Source organism: Mytilus edulis, chromosome 8 (genome assembly GCF_963676685.1).
Source record: "Mytilus edulis chromosome 8, xbMytEdul2.2, whole genome shotgun sequence".
Classification (NCBI taxonomy): Eukaryota; Metazoa; Mollusca; class Bivalvia; order Mytilida; family Mytilidae; genus Mytilus; species Mytilus edulis.
Window position 1 is genome coordinate 30,883,008 of NC_092351.1, and position 17,964 is coordinate 30,900,971.

Consider the following 17,964-nt stretch of genomic DNA (forward strand, 5'->3'; position numbering starts at 1 on the left):
ACACTTTGTACCCCGAAAAACTAAACCACATATATGAACATGTCTCAGCCTCGAAACGAGCCACCATACATATCCGAGGTTACAATATGGACTGAGCTAGAGAAGAAAACGTTATCATTACCGCCTATTTAGAAACAAGTGTGCAGATTACTCCACATGACTAATATGCTGAATTTGTTTTAAAATTATGGTTCTCCGCTTCCTCCACCTATAAAAAATGTCCATCAATATAGCATGGGGTACTGAAAAATGAGATTAAAAAAAGAAAACAATGTTATATGCACAGTATAAATTTTATATTTGTAATATATTTAGATGACTTGGGTTCAAGTCTGAGTCAATTAAATTAATATTAAAAGAAAAAAGTAGGAATAGATATGCATTAAATTTTAAGTTTAAATAAAGTGACAGTCATTTCAGTTCAAATCTTAACCTTATCCTGACTGTGGTGAAAATTCATCAAAACTTTAATTGGATATTAGAGATCACTGTTCCCTGATGTTTAGTAGTACAAAAACAAGTACGTCTGTTCTGAACAAAAGGGCAAATGTATCCTCCAATTATAATTATATATACTGAGGAATCATTTACTTTTGTTGGTATCAACTTTCGAGGATTGGGGAAAATGTTACTAGATATTGAATTCGTGGTATTGCAGACATTTTCATACACACCAATAAAAAAAATTGTAATTTGAATTCATGGTTAACATGTACTCACTAAATTCCCGAAAATTGGTATCTAAGGAATACTTATATGTATCCATAGTATTTTTTGCTGTATCATCTGAATACAATTCTTCTTATGAACATTTTAGGTAAACTAATAATCATATAAATACTTTAAAAATAGTTCTGTTTAGAACAGCTTATTGTAAGAATAGATTAGAAATATGATCTGTTGTTCAGTGGTTGATGCTTGTGGCTGTCTGTCATAATTATTCATCATTTGGTTATTGTTTTGTACATAAATCAGGCCAATTGTTTTTGGTAGTTTTTATTGTTTTACAAATTTTATAAATTTCCTATTTACCAAACTGAATTTTTCGAAAAACTACGGATTTTCTTATCCCAGGAATAGATTACCTTAGCCGTATTTGGCACAACTTTTTGGAATTTTGGGTCCTCAATGCTCTTCAACTTGTACTTGTTTGGCTTTCTAACTATTTTGATCTGAGCGTCACTAATAAGTCTTATGTAGATGAAACGCACGGCTGGCGTATTAAATTATCATCCTGGTACCTCTGATAACTTTTTACACCACTACACTGGGTAGATGCCACTGCTGGTGGATGTTTCGTCCCCTAGGGTATCACCAGACCAGTAGTCAGCACTTCGGTGTTTTCATGAATATCAATTATATGGTCATTTTCATAAATTTCCTGTTTACAAAACTTTGATTTTTTCTAAAAACTAAGGATTTTCTTATCCCAGGAATAGATTACCTTAGCCCTATTTGGCACAACTTTTTGAAATTTTGGGTCCTCAATGCTCTTCAATTTGTACTTATTAGGCTTTATAACTAATTTGATCAATATATGACCTGGCAAAAATTTATTATCCTAGAAACATTAAGGCACATGCAGTATAATCTAAAAAAGTGAATATCAAATGATACATGGGTTAAGATTAAAGAAAGGAGAAAGGCCAAAGAAAAAGTCTTAAATGCAACCAGAAAAGACAAACACGTATCACAGGAGATGTGTCATATTTAGATATCGGATCTCAAAATAAACCATGCTTTGTTTACGTTCTCTCACCTTTGCATCTTAACTTTTGATTTCGATTGAAGTTCTTCTGATGATTAACTTAGGTCAAAGTTATAAAGGCAGTTCAAACAACTTTTAAGTGATTCTATAAGCAATTGTGGTCAGAGTAAATCTCCTACGTGTCTGAAAAGGCGGACGGATTATTTCTACATCATGCTCCATCTATAAAAGATAGAAAATGCATCTCCATGTTTATGGTATCGACTTTTTGTAAAACATTTTGAAAGGTAAGGTCTATAATTATTTAATTTTAATTGTAGGTTTATTTGGTAATGATTAGATGACAGAACGTCTTAGTTTGTCAGTATTTGTATCATATGCCAATCATTGGTAAATATTTCTTATGTAACTATTATTGCATGTAGTTCTAGTTGTGTCCTCTAGTTGCTGTACTTTATCTATTTTTGTTCATACGAATTAAGTGACATCTTAAATGGTGTATGTGTGAAGAAGTGACCGGTTATATTATCATATCCAATTTCCCCCAAAACATATGGGCAAAGTGATCAAAGAACACATGATGGTGCTTTCACATCTATTGTTAAAAAAATAATTTTAGTAATAAAAATATCTAGCTAGTCGTAACATGTTAAATTTCTTACAAATATGAATACCAAATTCTAAACTCACTGCAAGCCTTTAAGATGACATTGTTATGCGAGAATTTCCCCCAAAACATATGGGCAAAGTGATCAAAGAACACGTGATGGTGCTTTCACATAATTGTTAAAAAAATAATTTCACTAATAAAAATATCTAGCTAGTCGTAACATGTTAAATTTCTTACAAATATGAATACCAAATTCTAAACTCACTGCAAGCCTTTAAGATGACATTGTTATGCGAGAAAACAAACCAAAGCTACTTGGGGAATAAACCCCCATTTTTTTATTTAAATTTTGTTTGTATTATTTTTAGTAAGTACGATTAAAAAATATTTTCACTTTTTTTACGGTGTTCTTACTCTAATCCTTGCAAAAAGTTAAATCACAAAAATACTGAACTCCGAGGAAAATTCAAAACGGAAAGTGCCTAAGCTCTTCAATTTTGTACTTGTTTGGCTATATAAATATATGGATAACAACTGTCACATTCACAAACATATATGCCCAATATATACAAAACTACTGTTAGTGTAATTTCGAATAGGTAAGAGCAAGAACGTACCAATTAAGTGAAATATTAAAGCGAATTTACTAAAAAGAAATGAATGATATGAGAAAAATTAAGGGTTCATTCCCCAAGCGCCATTGGAAAACACAGATTAAACAAATTCAGACTTTTATAAATTGTGACTTGGATGGACAGTTGTTTCAATGGAACTCAAACCACATCTTCTAATATCTATTAACAGCATATTGAAAAACTATAATAAAAAAAAAGCAAAGTTCTTTATCGTTTTAAGAGATAATTTGATGGTTGTATCTTGTGCGGTAGCTCCGCACAGTTAAATTTTACAGAGTCACGTTAGGAGCAGGAGAACATTTTCCATTAAGTTTACCAAGATCGACGAGAGACCTCATTTCTTGAGATAAAAAGTTAAATCTAAATAGATGTGTGAGCGTTGCCCATAATTGCTCACATCCAATTCACCTAAACTGTGGTTAATGTAGTGGTTTGTGTTTAATTAATTTATATAACGTGTGTTATTCATTTATTTGTCATCCATTTATTTTCGTTTTTTTTTTAGGTAAATCTAAAAAGATATGAATCGAGTAAGGAGACTGGTAGTACTCTTTGCTTTGTTTTATTTTGGGGAATGTACCTTTTATAAACACTTAAAAGAAAGTAACATTATGATAAAGAACGGAAAATTTCACCAGCATAGTAATAATCAGAACAGACAAATTGACAACATGGACAAAAGCAAGATACTCATAAACCATAACCATAAGAGCATCCAACGCAAGCGTAACACCATAAGAAAAAGCAACAACCTTGTGGAATTTCAAAACACCCGACAGAGAAGGAGCTTTATGGGCTTTTTTCCCTCAACAAGTTCAAACCAAACGGTTGTAGTTGCCTGTCGGGAAAATGATATATTTTGCATACAGACACTGAGTCAATTCACAGCAAAGCCTTAGGGTGATACAAAGAAGATAATAGGAAGATGTAGGTATATGCTGAGCAAAAAGATTGAATAAACGAGAACTATGTTTTAACAACATTTAGTGAGTTCTGCAATGCATTCCAATTTTGTTTTCCGTACACAAAAAATAGTTTAAGTAAAGAAAAACCCGCAGATTGATAATAAATACAGAAAAAGCGACTTTCATCACAAAATCTCTTTATTTTTCATATTACTTTCCGGCGTCTTTAACCTTTTCAACGAACGTTTTTCAGACAGGTTATCTATTGTATCATCCCCATCTGCCACTTGGTCTAGCTGCATCAATGTTCGTCTGATTTAAGATGGCCAAAGCTTGTGTCAGACGATTTACACATTCTTGTGTCATACAGCTGATGGAAATCAAATCTGAGCGTTTTTGTCGTTGTTTTCCATTAGTTGTTGTTATTCCAACTCTGACTGGTAAGATGCTTTTGATTGGATGCGTTTGTTTCATCCGTAAGCTATGAAGATCACGTCTGATTGGTACATTTAGTACGGATGGCAATACACAAACCAGAACAATCAGTAACGTATATCTAAAATATAAAATACCGGTATGAAACCCTTAACATTAATTTGATTGGAAATTAAAGTAAAAAAAAAACCAATGACATTGGTTAAAATATGTACATAGATCGGTGTATTTTTCATAACATGCATGAAACACTAAAAACTAATTTGATTGGAAATGAAAGTAAAAAAAATAATAACATTGGTTAAAATATGCGCATAGATCGGTGTATTTTTAATATATTAAAATGACTGCTTACAAACATATTGAAAAATGCAGTATCAGGGCTTTGTTATGTCGCAAAATATTTGATACGACGATATAAAGTTAGACACTGAAGCATGATGACATAATCCGACAAACCTAGCAAATTGAGTCGATGTTGTGGTGGAAATCTGATAAATCGTTGAAAGAAATTTGTTTTGTATCAAGAATACATTAAAATTTATTAAACAGATGACAGTTATTCAACACATTTGTATTGGAATACCAGTCGCTCGACACAATATCAACACTTTTCCTGTTGCACACTCGCCAAATAAAGGCAACAGTAGTATACCGCTGTTCAAAACTCATAAATCCATGGACAAAAAACAAAATCGGGGTAACAAACTAAAACTGAGGGAAACGCATTAAATATAGGAGAACAACGACACAACATTAAAATGTAACACACACAGAAACGGACTAAGCATTAGACAAAATCCTATGAAAATAACAAATATAACATCAAAACCAAATACATGAATTTGGGATAGATAAGTACCGTGACACGTCTTATAGTAATGTGAATTCACACTCAAAAATAAGAGAAAACAAACGACACAACGGAAACACAACGTTAAAATGTAGCACACACAGAAACGAACTATAATATAACAATGGTCATATTCCTGACTTGGTATAGGACATTTTTTAAAAGGACAAACTGGTGGGTTGAACCTGGTTTTGTGGCATGCTAAACCTCCCTCTTTTTATAGTCATGTGAAATATAACATTAAAATGACAACACAACATTACAGGACTACAATATAAATAAATAGGAGAACACAATTGACAAAGAAACACACGAATAATAGCTAACAAAAGGCAACAAGTTTAAAATTTTAATACGCCAGAAGTCCACACAAGACTTACTAGTCGCCAGTGACGCCCATATACAAAAGTTTGAAAGCCGAAACAAGTATAAAGTTGAACAGCATCGAGGACCAAAAGTTAAAAAAAGTTGTGCCAAAAACGTCCGGGGTTTTCTGTTAGGTACCAGAACATCCCTATTATTTAGAATAATTTATACTTTTGCAAACAGTAAATTTTATAAAATGACTATACAAAAGATATACATGATAAAACTGAAGTATTAACTAATTACAGGAAACAACCGAAATACATTACATAACCCGACAAATTGCAATACAAAAAATAGACACATCCCAATAAGTTAAAACCTCAACGCCAAGTGACGTCATATTAGAAATTGTAAAAAAATACCAAAAATTACGTCACATTTGAATTTGTTAAACAGATCATCAAAAAATGAAAAATTACGTCACATTTGAATGAATAAGATAGAATTAAGATTGATTTAAGAGTATATTTGAACTAAATACTGATATTACATTTAATAACAATGCACATTTCAATACTTATTAGTAGCAAACTAAGGTAGCAATTAACTATATTATATAGATATGTCCGGTTTGTTTTGAATCTAACTTCAAACGTAAAACATCGTACAGATTACGTTGAACAAAATCAAATCTAATAAATTGAGACGGTGATTAATTTTCTTTACCATAACACATGAATATAATAGAAAAAAACGTCAACACATTTGACAAAATCCGATGAGAATTACAAATATAACGTTAAACATTTGAACTAAATACATGAATTTGGGATAGATAAGTAACGTAACACGTCTTATATTAAGGCGAATTCACACTCAGCAAAATAGTCACAATCTGGAATAAGTCACGTTTGGTAATTAAAAGATTAGACGACGTAATGACAAACCACAACCAAACAATTTCATACTGTATCTTTGGACTGAAAGTATACAAACCTTTTCCTTGCATGTACAAACCCGTTCCCTTTACACGAATGTGACCTACTAAATTAGACTACATTTAACGGCTTTGTAATAACATGAACAACACGACGGGTGCCACATGTGGAGCAGAATCTAAAACCTACCCCAGTTTTTTGTTGTTGTGCCCTATTTGTGACATTTTGTTCATGCTTCGTTGTCAATATAATGAAATTTGATGCGACTAAAGTGGGAGATTTAGCGTTATAAAACCAGGTTCAATTCACCATTTTCTACATTTGAAAATGCCTGTACCAAGTCAGGAGTATGACATTTGTTGTTCATTCGTTTGATATAATTATCATTTGATTTTGCCATTTGATTAGGGACTTTCCGTTTTGAATTTTCATCGGAGTTCAGTATTTTTGTGATGTTATTTTCTAAAATGTCTATTAATTTGTTTAGCATTCCAGAAAACATCGAATAGGAGCCTTATATTTTACCTGACTAATGGTATTTGAAAAAATAATTATGACGTCTTGAAAGGCTATCTTTTTTCTGTGACGCCTTACATCGACAGGTGAGCGTCATAGCAAAAATAAAAAATAGCCTTCAAAGTCGTCATAATTATTTGGACAAACATATATGTATATTATGCCCCATTTATGGGCATTATGTTTTTTGGTATGTGCTTCCGTCCGTCTGTCCAGCTTCAGATTAAAGTTTTTGGTCAAAGTAGTTTTTGATGAAGTTGAAGTCAAATCAACTTGAAACTTAGTACACATGTTCTCTATGATATGATCTCTCTAATTGTAATGCCAAATTTGAGTTTTAATCCCAATTTCACGGTCCATTGAACATAAAAAATGATAGCGCGAATAGGGAATCCGTGTACTATGTTTTATTCCAATTTACGTACTAATCCAGTTCTTTTTAATACCTCAAAACTCGTTTAAATATGACTGCTAAGAATAGGGAGGAAATCATAATTTAGGCTAAACAAAATCTTTATTTTTATAATTGTCTATTTTACAAAAAAATGACACTATAGCTAATTTGGACTATTGTCAAACTATCTGATTAGATAACTTGTATCATTAAATTATTGTTTCCTACCTGCCAACACTAACATAGTCATTAAAAAATAAGAGCAAGTGTGGCATGATTGGCATTGAGCCAGCAAGAGTGAAACTTTCCAAAAAACGTAAAAATAGATTCATTACTAAAAATATATGCTATACGTATAGTATTACGTGTTTTTCTATGACAGAAAAATGACGAAAAGTCAACTGGTCGATTTGATCATGTAGTTCTTTGCATTATACTTATTTGTCATTGGCATTCAAAGTGTAAGACGTGGCGCCACGAATGCACTAAGTTTTATAAACTTTGTTATATGATATATATGTATTTTTCAATTCTCAAAGATTTTCTTAAACTCTTTCAAAATTTTAAAAAAATCGGAAGCATATTTTTTTCTTCTGTTAAACAAAGGAAAAAAAACACAACCTTAGCCTAAAATATGATAACGATACCTATTTGAGAAGTAGGAAATGCACTTAATGTGACATTATTTACATTTTCTTATCCATTCGTGATGGCGACCGTAGAATTTTTATCGTTGCGACACTTATTCAAGCTTAAAATAATGTACTTCAAAGACTTCTTTACAATCAAATGTACTTACCGTTTCATCTCTGGCAAAGTTCTGTTACCTTAGAGAGAGAAGGCTGATTTAAAAGCATATAGTATATGACACAGCTATAATTATATTAGAGGACCCATGCAGTATTGTTGACATAGTTAGGTGGAATTTTCATTCGTATATCATTACCTTGTAACCTCTTAAAGGCGTCATTGTTTAATCTTAATATTGACCATACTTGATTAATATGAAGATAATAAATTCTCACCTGTCTTAGGTTGGATAATTGCGTCAGTGCTCTTAATGTTTTAATAATATTTTATTATAGTTTTGCATTTGAAAGGACGACTTCTTGTTAATGTCAGATTCATGTAAAATACAAGATGTGGTATGATTGCCAATGAGACAACTCTTCACAAGAGACCAAATTACACAAAAATTCACAACTATATGTCACCATACGGCCTCCAACAATGAGCCGAATGCCCATGCCGAGTAGATAAATATAAAAAAAAGCCCCGAACTGCATGACGAATGTAATTCAATTCAAACGAGAAAACAAACGGCCTAAGTTTTTTTTGCAATCATCATGATCATTTGTAAATCTAAAGTTTTGTACGTTTGTTATCAATGTATTGTTTTCAGGTATTGAAAGTATCAAAGATTATAATAATTCACAAATACGCAATTTTAAAAATATAGACTGGAGTGGACAAGAACAAATCATAAAAACATGATTATGCACAGTGGTTGTTTTTTAGTCGGCTTTGTGTTTGCTTGTTTTGTATGTGTGTGTTTGCGTTGGTATATCGAAGTGTTGAATGGCATCTGGATTTTCGAACAATGTGTAGTCAAGGTAGTTAGATGTTACAACCTGGTATGTGTCCAACAAGTGCGCGTATTGTTCTTATTACATGTCCCTGTTTCGTTGTTACTAGTGCCCCTATATGACTTTAATAGTTATGTAAGTAATCAGCAAATCATAAAATCTATATATGACCCATTACAATATCAATCCTTAAATTAATACTCTTTCAAACGTCTGTCCAAGTTCGTCATAACGAACACCTTAGAGTAAATAATGAGAGTGACAAAACCTGTTTTTATAACATGTCACATTTATTCCCTTTAATTAATATCAGTCCTTAGGCCCAAAATGAAAGTTAAAACAAATGAATATTTGATTCTTTGACACTAAACTCATAAAAGTAAAGTTCGAATTTCCGCCTATAAACTAAAATTTGTCTTAATGATATGACAATTAAAGAATTATTTTATATCTGGGTAGGACTTAAGTTGCTTCCTTAACTTTTTGTTGTTGACGATCTCTGCATGATTAATACATACGTTATATTGACTTTAATTATGCATATCATTATTTAAATAGTAGGCCCATGAAAAATATTGAATTAAACTTACAATTGAAAAATCTTTCTGCAATAGTTACGACTGTGTAACTATATGTAAAGGATATAAGCCGATAACAGTTCATTCTGTAAAATATTGGACCTGTTCAATATTTTACAGAATGGACTGTTAGAGTCTTATATCTTACTTGAAACATTGTTTAACACGTCAAAAAGGTGAAAAAATGCAATCAAATAAAAAAGATTTATTTTCATCAACTGTGTAAATTGTTTTGTGAATAAACTTTCTCTACATTGAAATTTATCCTACATGATGCCTCAACGTAAACAATAAAGAAAAAAAGAAAGTATAACTGAAGGTAAATATTGTCAACATGTATTGCTACATGTAGATTAAGACTTAGGGTATGCGTATCAGGATTTTTCCGTGCGAAAGGACTACTCTAAATATGCTCCGTGAATACCTTTACATGCGTTTTGTGTTCCAAAATGGATAAAGACGTTGAAGGTATATTCCTAATACAAAACTCGAAGAAAGTGGTGATTAGTGATTGTTCTGTATCAAACTTTTGATTTAAATCAAATGTGTATTTAGATATATTCGATTTAAGTGTGGATTACAAAGAGGATATAGTTTTAGCAGCTGATAAAGGCAAGTTTTATATATATTAGCTTTCAAAATGTAGTCCTCTCCTTTCAGTTTCTTGTTTGTTCTCGGGTTTCATTTCTTACTATAGTGTGTGACAACATTGTGTGAGGGAATTCGACGTTTGATGGACCACTGTTCACTCCAGTGCAATTTATGACAATACCACTGCATCAATCAGATTTTTTTTTGCAGTGTTTTAAGAAATGATTTTGCTTTGTTGTCGCGTATTATTTGTGAAACATTCAATGTTTTAAAAAGGCGAATTTTCTTTATAAAGTCAATGATTATGTTGACTTTTGAAGGCCAAACTTTCTACAGCCTTAAATACGCTAATGAAAGATCCAAAAACTATACCAATACATAACGACATGTTTATGAAATTATAACAAATCTATTGGTTAAGAAATTTTTACTCGTTATTGCAAAATAATGAACTTAATATATCTGACATTTTCTCCCTACCCAGTTTACCCCTATACATTTTTATGATGTGGACTGGTCATTGTTATTGAATCGTAGGCAATTTGATTGGATTAAGTTGTTATTTGTTTACCTTCAAACTTGTTTATGCTTTTCATACATGACAATTGATTAATTAGAACGTGCATGAATGTGTACGGTAACTAAAATGACCTTCAAACTGGACACTGGACGAGTCAATATTATGTTTTATCAATGAAAGTTAAGGTATGAAAGGTAAGAATTGCCACTTATTCGATTTTCACAAAATTTTCGTAATATACAGTTGAAAGGTTATTTTTTAAAAGCCTATTGTGAAGAGTAAAGAGAAAGTTTACAAATAATACGTTTTGTTCCATTAAACAAGTCATTTTCGTAAGAGAAATACCGAAATATATTTTACGCACGACTACGGCAGGTAAAATTATTATTTATCATAATAAAAAAAAAGCATTTTTCAGTCTCATTGGAATATGTTGATTACAATTAATCCCAAACTTAAGAAGTATGTAACTAAAGTCAAAATATGTCCGATCTGCCTATTTCTGCACATCAAAAGTCAAGACGATCGTTTTAAAGTCAATTTCGTCTACCTCACAAAATCTTGTTAGGCACTATAGGTGAATGAAAAAAAAAAAAAAGAACGACAGGTTCACGTTGAACCATATTGAGTGCACCGCAGTCGATTTTGTTTCAACAATATCATTTATAGGAACTAATGAAGAGATACCAACGTGCAATCATTTTACATTCTTTTGTTGTACATCGGAATTGTGATAATCCATCTTTTTTATCGATTATTTTCCTGGATGGTCGTGTCACCTCTTGTCCCTTGTGTTTCTTTATTTTTAATATTAACGGAAAATATTTTTGTCTCTCGATTTCCTTTTGCAAAAAAAATCTAAATTTGTTTTCAAATTCAGATTTTATGAATGAAGTTTTCTACTTACCACCTGAGAAATATACATACGGATATTACTTTCCTTACCAGTCCAGACTTCGCAATTAAAATAAAACATCTAGATGACGGAAATACTTCCAACCGGAACTACGTCACCTACATGCTTTACTCTACCTGTACCCCAGTTTTGTTTTTTCTATTTTTCAGTAACATTATTACTACTATAGAAAATTACGTGGGGAGGTTGGTTGGGAAAACTTATAAAATCTGAATTTGAAAACAAATTTAGAATTTCATTTCATTCATTTTCTACTTACCACCTGAGAAATATACATACGGATAGATTACAAAGCCTTACCTCTCTGGTGATAGGGTAATTTTCTATGGCTCTGCGTCTCTTCATCCTGGGTATAATCTCTACTTCATACCACTTGTTCATTTTAAAAACATTCTTCTGTACACTATACAATATTTACAATGTCTTTATTTTTTCTTCTTTTCTTTAGTCTTTTTATCTTTTTTTTTTTTTTTTTTTCGAACTGCACATTACAGTAAAAATATATCAGTTTTTTTGATGATTTTAAAAACAATCTGTTATATACACATCAGGATAAAACCTTAACATCTACATTTCTCAAATAAAACTTGATGAAAGTTGTATCTGTAGACCAGTCAGCTGACTCTAAAATACTCTTCATACTAGCCCCATTGAATAAGGCCCATGAAGGTCAAATTGCTCTCGTACTGTGAGCTTTTACTTTAAAATCTGTATTTTCATATGCCATTTTGATGGTATTCACTAACCACCTAGAAATTGTTTGCGATGTAACCGGTTTGAATGGTTTAACCGTTGACAAGAAAAGTTTTCCTTCATCTTTCCTTGTTTTTTCTGTACGTTTCAAATAAATCGCAATGGCTCTTTTAGGATCCAGTTTTTTATTGTGTTCAAAGTAAGGCACAAAAATTTTAGTTCCATAATGATCTGGTCTATCTTGTTTTGATAAACCTGGTCTCAAGAAAACAAGTCCTTTCTTCTGAACATTCACAAACCCCTCTCCTATCCTCAATGCTTGTAAAAGAGGGACGAAAGATACCAAAGGGACAGTCAAACTCATAAATCTAAAACAAACTGACAACGCCATGGCTAAAAATGAAAAAGACAAACAGAAAAACAATAGTACACATGACACAACATAGAAAACTAAAGAATAAACAACACGAACCCCACCAAATCTGAGTAAGTCTGAGCACCTCCTGTACGTTGTGATTGCTGTAAGAAAAACCACTTTATAAGTTAAGCATTTAATATCAGCTTTCAATAAAGGTTCAAAAGGAGACTTTTGCAACATGTCCAACACTTTTTGTAAATCCCATTCTGGGACTAAATTTACTTTAGGAGGTCTAGAATTGAAAACCCCTCTAAGTAGTCCAACAATATAGGGATGTTGCCCAATTGGAACATTATCTATTGGAGATATCAATGAAGATAACATTGACCTATAACCTGCTATAGTACGGTATTGTAAACCTGAAGTGTACAAATGAGATAAAAAATCTGCACATTCTGCTAAAGTAGCTGCATAGGGATCTTTTTCCCGTTCACTACACCAACTATGAAATCTTTTGAATTTACAAGCATAGTCTTGCTGTATGCCATATCTCCATGATGCTCTGAGAAGCTTTCTAGTTTCTCTTGAAAATCCCTTATTTCTGAAATTTTTGGTGGAGAGCAGCCAGGCTGTTAGCGTGAACACTTCGGGATTTGGATGGTAAATGTTTGTTTTGGGTTGATACAGTAGATTTTGCCTTATTGGTAGTCTTATTGGACTTGCTACTGATTTTTGAAGAAGCTCTGTGTACCAATGTCTTCTTGGCCACATTGGAGCTATCAGAATTAGTCGACAATTGAATTGACTCATGTGTTTTAGTACTTTTGGAATTAGACATATTGGTGGAAATGCATATGCCCACATTTGTCCCCATGATATCGACAGGGCATCTACTGCTAGAGCACTAGGATGAGGTATCCAAGCACAAAACACTGGTCTCTTGTGATTGTGTACCGAGGCAAACAAATCTATTGTTGGTTCTCCCCACATTGCAAACACTGATTGAACTATCTGATTGTTCAGTGTCCACTCTGTGGGTTGTATTTTGTTTCGAGACAGATGATCTGCAAGAACGTTTAATTTCCCCGCTATGTGAGCTGCTCTGAATGTCAGATTGTTCTGAATAGCCATTTTCATTAGACACCATGTCTTGTAACAAAGGTGTATGGAATTGGTGCCCCCCTGTTTGTTTACATATTGAACGACTGTTGCGTTGTCGCATTTGAGTAGCACATTTTGATTTTGTAATTGTGGTAGGAAATGTTGTACTGTTCGAATTACAGCTTCCAATTCCAAGAGATTTATGTGTTGTTTCTGTTCTTGAACAGACCAAAAACCTTGAAAAATCTGATTGTTCATGTGACCCCCAAACCCTGTCTTTGAAGCATCTGTTGTTATTGTGAGGGTTGCTGACCACTGGTGTAATGATTTGCCCTTGGTAGTGTTTGCTCTGTCCAACCACCAATTCAAATGATCTTTTAGGTGTTGAGTAAATGGAATTTGATAAGTGATATTTCTGGTGGATGGTTTCCAGAAATGAAGTAGATGTAATTGGATAGGCCTCATATAAAGGCGTGCATTGGGGATCAATTCTATGCAAGACGCTATCAAACCCAACAACATTAGATAATCTCTTGCCGTATTGTGTCCCTTCATTAAGCTTATCACTAACATTTCTAACTTTAAAATTCTTTCTATAGTTGGAGAAACTATCTCCTTCTTGAAATTGAACAATGCCCCTATGTAAGTGATCTCTTGTGATGGGATAAGAGAAGATTTTTGAAGATTTACTATAAATCCCAGTTTTATTAGAAGATTGAGTGTTTTCTCTCTGTCTGAAATTAGCATTTTCTCTTGAGCATTCACTAGCAACCAATCGTCCAAATAAGTTGCTAGGCGTATGTTTTGGATTCTCAGATGAGCTGCTACTACAGTAACTATTTTTGTGAACACTCGAGGTGCTTGAGAAGGACCGAAACACAGAGCTACAAATTGGTAACATTTGCCTTGTATGCAAAAACGTAGAAATTTTCTGTGTGTTTTGTGAACTGGAATATGGAGATATGCATCTTTCAGATCGAGAGACAACGCCCAGTCTTGGGGTTTTACTAGATTCAAAACTTTTGTTAAAGTGTCCATTTTGAAATGTTGCTTCCTCAGATACTGGTTGAGAGGTTTCAAGTTTATCACAGGTCTTAAATCGCTTGTTTTCTTGGGAACCAGAAAAAGTGTACTGTAAAAAGCTTGATGTATCTCTGCTTGAGGTACAATCTCTATTGCATTTTTTTCTATTAAATCTTCTACCTCTGCTTAAATAATAGGTAGATTCCTTGCATTGACAGAAGTGTGTTTTATACCTGTCAAGTGAGGAGTTTCTTGAAATTCTAATTTCAAACCCTCTTGTAAAGTTTTCAGTACCCATTGATCGTCTGTTATTGATTCCCATTCCTGAATAAAATGTTTTAACCTCCCTCCCACTGGTATCTGAGGCAACAACATTAGATTTTTGGCGTCAGGAACTATACTTTTTCTTCACATTAGAGAAAGAACTTACCCATGGTTTGGTAGCTTGTGTCTGTTTACCAGATGACTTGAACTCCCCAAAGTTCTTCTTTGGTATCTTAAAGTTACTGTCAAATTTAGGCTTTTTCACAAATGTTGACTCTGAAGTAACTGTAGCTGTTGGTTTTCTTTTACCCAACTGTGAACCAAGTGTAACTCTTCTATTATCAGGTAAAACATCAGCTAATTGTTTATGTCTTTCAGTTTTCTCTTTCATCTTGGTATCATACTGTGACCCAAATATACCATCTGCTGTTAATGGTAAAGTCACAATTGTATTAGCATAGTCTCTTAGTTGATTTAGACCTGTATCATACATGGTAGCACGACGACGTATCATGTGGTGAAAAGCTCCAGTTCTCGCCGTCTGATCTAAACTTTTGGTTGACAAAGCAAATATGTCTTTTACATTCTGAATTGCACTGTCTAAATTTGGCGAATCAGATGTTAAATTATCCAATAAATTTCCACTTGCTTGTTGCAAATAACAAGTCGTGATCAATCCCATTCGGGCCGCAACTTGACCCTGATAAGCTAACCTTTCAAGTAACTTTAAGTTCTTAGTAAATAAACTTGGGACTCTGCCAAAAGCAGCTTTTGGACCTTATCTTTTCATCAGTAAACTTTCTACTGTATTGTCCATTGTCGGTACATTGAAGTATTCTTGACAACTTGCATCTATTGGGAAACTTTGTCTATAATTTTCCTTATAACTAGTGATTTTGTGAGGAGTCTCTGATCTCCAAGAACCACGTAAAACATCAATCTGGTTTTGTTCTAACACTAAACCTGTTTTCTCAGTCTTTAACGAAGTGTAAGCATCTAGACCAAATTTGTCACCTAGTGTATGACTCACAGAATTATCTTGCTTCTCTGTTTCACAAGATTTCTCATTTCTAGCTGTTACCTAAATATTTCTGGAACCTGTCATGTTCACCAGATTTAACTAAAACTGATCTACTGTCACAAGTATTGACATCTTCATGATCAGAATTTCTAGAATTCTCAGAGCCCTCTTCACTGAATAAAAAGCCACTATTATGACGTTCCGAATCCGAAATTCGAACAGATAGTGTTTCAATATCATCACCGCTATTTTGGTGCTCATTAATAGCACTATTCAACGGGATAAGAGGTCTGCGAGCAGCACTAGATGCCTCGACTGTGACCGTATTTTAATTCTCATGTTCTGACCTTGGAACTTCGTTTCCGGTGTCAGTTAACTTATCTTGAAGTAAATCAACGAATTTATCCATTTTAGTATTCATTGAAGCAAATTGTTTGTCCTGTTCTTCAATTCTTGCCATCATACGACTTTCTAAGTCTGACAAATTGTCTTTCTTGCTACGAGAAGAAGTACGTTTCTTACCTTTCTGCCCGGGAGCGGAAGTGACTTTGTCGGAGGCCATTGCATTATCCTCTAACACAGAAGAAGTGTCTTCCTCGACATAGGCATCCGAGCCTTCACTTCTCATTATCTTAAACTTATATAAATTAAATAACTTTTAAAATATTTTTTAACGTCTGAACTCTTCGGCGCAAAAAATAAAACTGGGGTACAGGTAAAGTAAAGCATGTAGGTGACGTAGTTCCGGTTGGAAGTATCTCCGTCATCTAGATGTTTTATTTTAATTGCGAAGTCTGGACTGGTATATCCGTATGTATATTTCTCAGGTGGTAAGTAGAAAATGAATGAAATGAAACCCCTCTCTCTTACATACAACGATCACTGCGAACAAAGTGCGAATCGAACACACGGATGATTTGTTTAACAGATACTATGCAGTAACATTTGCTTAATTTTGCTTAAATTCCCATATCCATCGTCGTTCATAAGCGAAATATTGCAGTATATACATATTCAAGCAATAATATCAGACTAAAAAACAACAACTTGAAAATCAACGCAGAAACCTCGAAATTATAACAACTATTGTAGTCCCATAGTTCATGAAGTAAGTTCTAGATCTGCACTATTACACAGGGTGAGGTTTATATTGTTTATGGTCCTTGTATTGCGATGTGATCTATCAAACGTCAGAAGAATTACTTTATTGGGTTTTTGTTAAATTGTAGATGAAAATGATGTTATGAAGAATGAGAGCAACACCAGAGGTCAATTTTGATAACCAAAGATGGACGAGAGTAAATCTTTTGGTAGTGTTAAAATCAATTTGATGCTCAATGCTTTTTTCTTCTCAAGAAACTGTTTTGACGAATGACAAAATTATTGAATTGGAAGGTGACTTTAATAAAATGTTTTTTTTTTGTAATTGTCATTTGTTATTTGGTTGTATTTTTTTCTTTTCACATGATGAAAATAGTTGGCGAAATTGATTGTTTTTTTCCCCGTGATTGGACTATCATTTACCTGTATGAATCAGTTATGGTACCTTCAGCTGTCCAATATTTTAAAAAGAGGAGGGCTATTCTTAAAAATACTGGACAGCTAAAGGTAACATTATGGTTTCTTACAGGTAAATGATAGTCCAATCACTGAAATAAAGAACTGGTACAACAATAGAATGACGCCAAAACAATGTTTTAAGCAGAAAAAAATAAAACAATTGCAAACATATTAAGCTTTATTTAAAAAGGTAGACAGTACATCTATACTATTAAACGAGAAGACCTCATTTTGGGTGTCGCTTCTCTTCTTTCCACAATAAATTAATCAACACGCCTCTGTGTCCTATAGGTACAGTGCATAGTCGCATTTGTCATCCATTCATATGATTATTCAGATTGAGTTATTTTGGGAGAAAAACGAGAAAAAGGGCATCCGGATATTGTCCCGTCATTGGACAAAATTTTAAGTCAGATTATACTTCCGGTTTGCGTTTTTCTGTATACTTTG

At 33.1% G+C, this 17,964-nt stretch overlaps 1 protein-coding gene and 1 long non-coding RNA gene across 2 annotated transcripts; both read right to left on the reverse strand.

Annotated features, from left to right (window-relative positions):
- Positions 1-4,038: 4,038 nt before the first annotated feature.
- On the reverse strand, positions 4,039-8,217 carry LOC139486967 (uncharacterized). The gene is made up of 2 exons (XR_011655697.1): positions 8,103-8,217; positions 4,039-4,414 (listed from the first exon to the last, which is right to left on the reverse strand). It is a non-coding gene; the product is annotated as an uncharacterized lncRNA (long non-coding RNA).
- Positions 8,218-12,637: 4,420 nt separating this feature from the next.
- Positions 12,638-15,615, reverse strand: LOC139484029 (uncharacterized). Its single transcript, XM_071267753.1, has 2 exons — positions 15,100-15,615; positions 12,638-12,706 (listed from the first exon to the last, which is right to left on the reverse strand). Exons 1-2 carry the CDS (start codon positions 15,613-15,615, stop codon positions 12,638-12,640), a joined length of 585 nt encoding a protein of 194 aa, XP_071123854.1.
- Between the last annotated feature and the right edge of the window lie 2,349 nt (positions 15,616-17,964).

Bases quoted from the DNA above. Each gene is read 5' to 3' on its own strand.
- LOC139484029 (XM_071267753.1), bottom strand. From the start codon at position 15,615: ATGGGATTGATCACGACTTGTTATTTGCAACAAGCAAGTGGAAATTTA. The intron at 12,707-15,099 runs GTAAGTTCTTTC...TTTTTCTTACAG, and splicing joins CACAAGCTACCAAACCATGG to CAATCACAACGTACAGGAGG.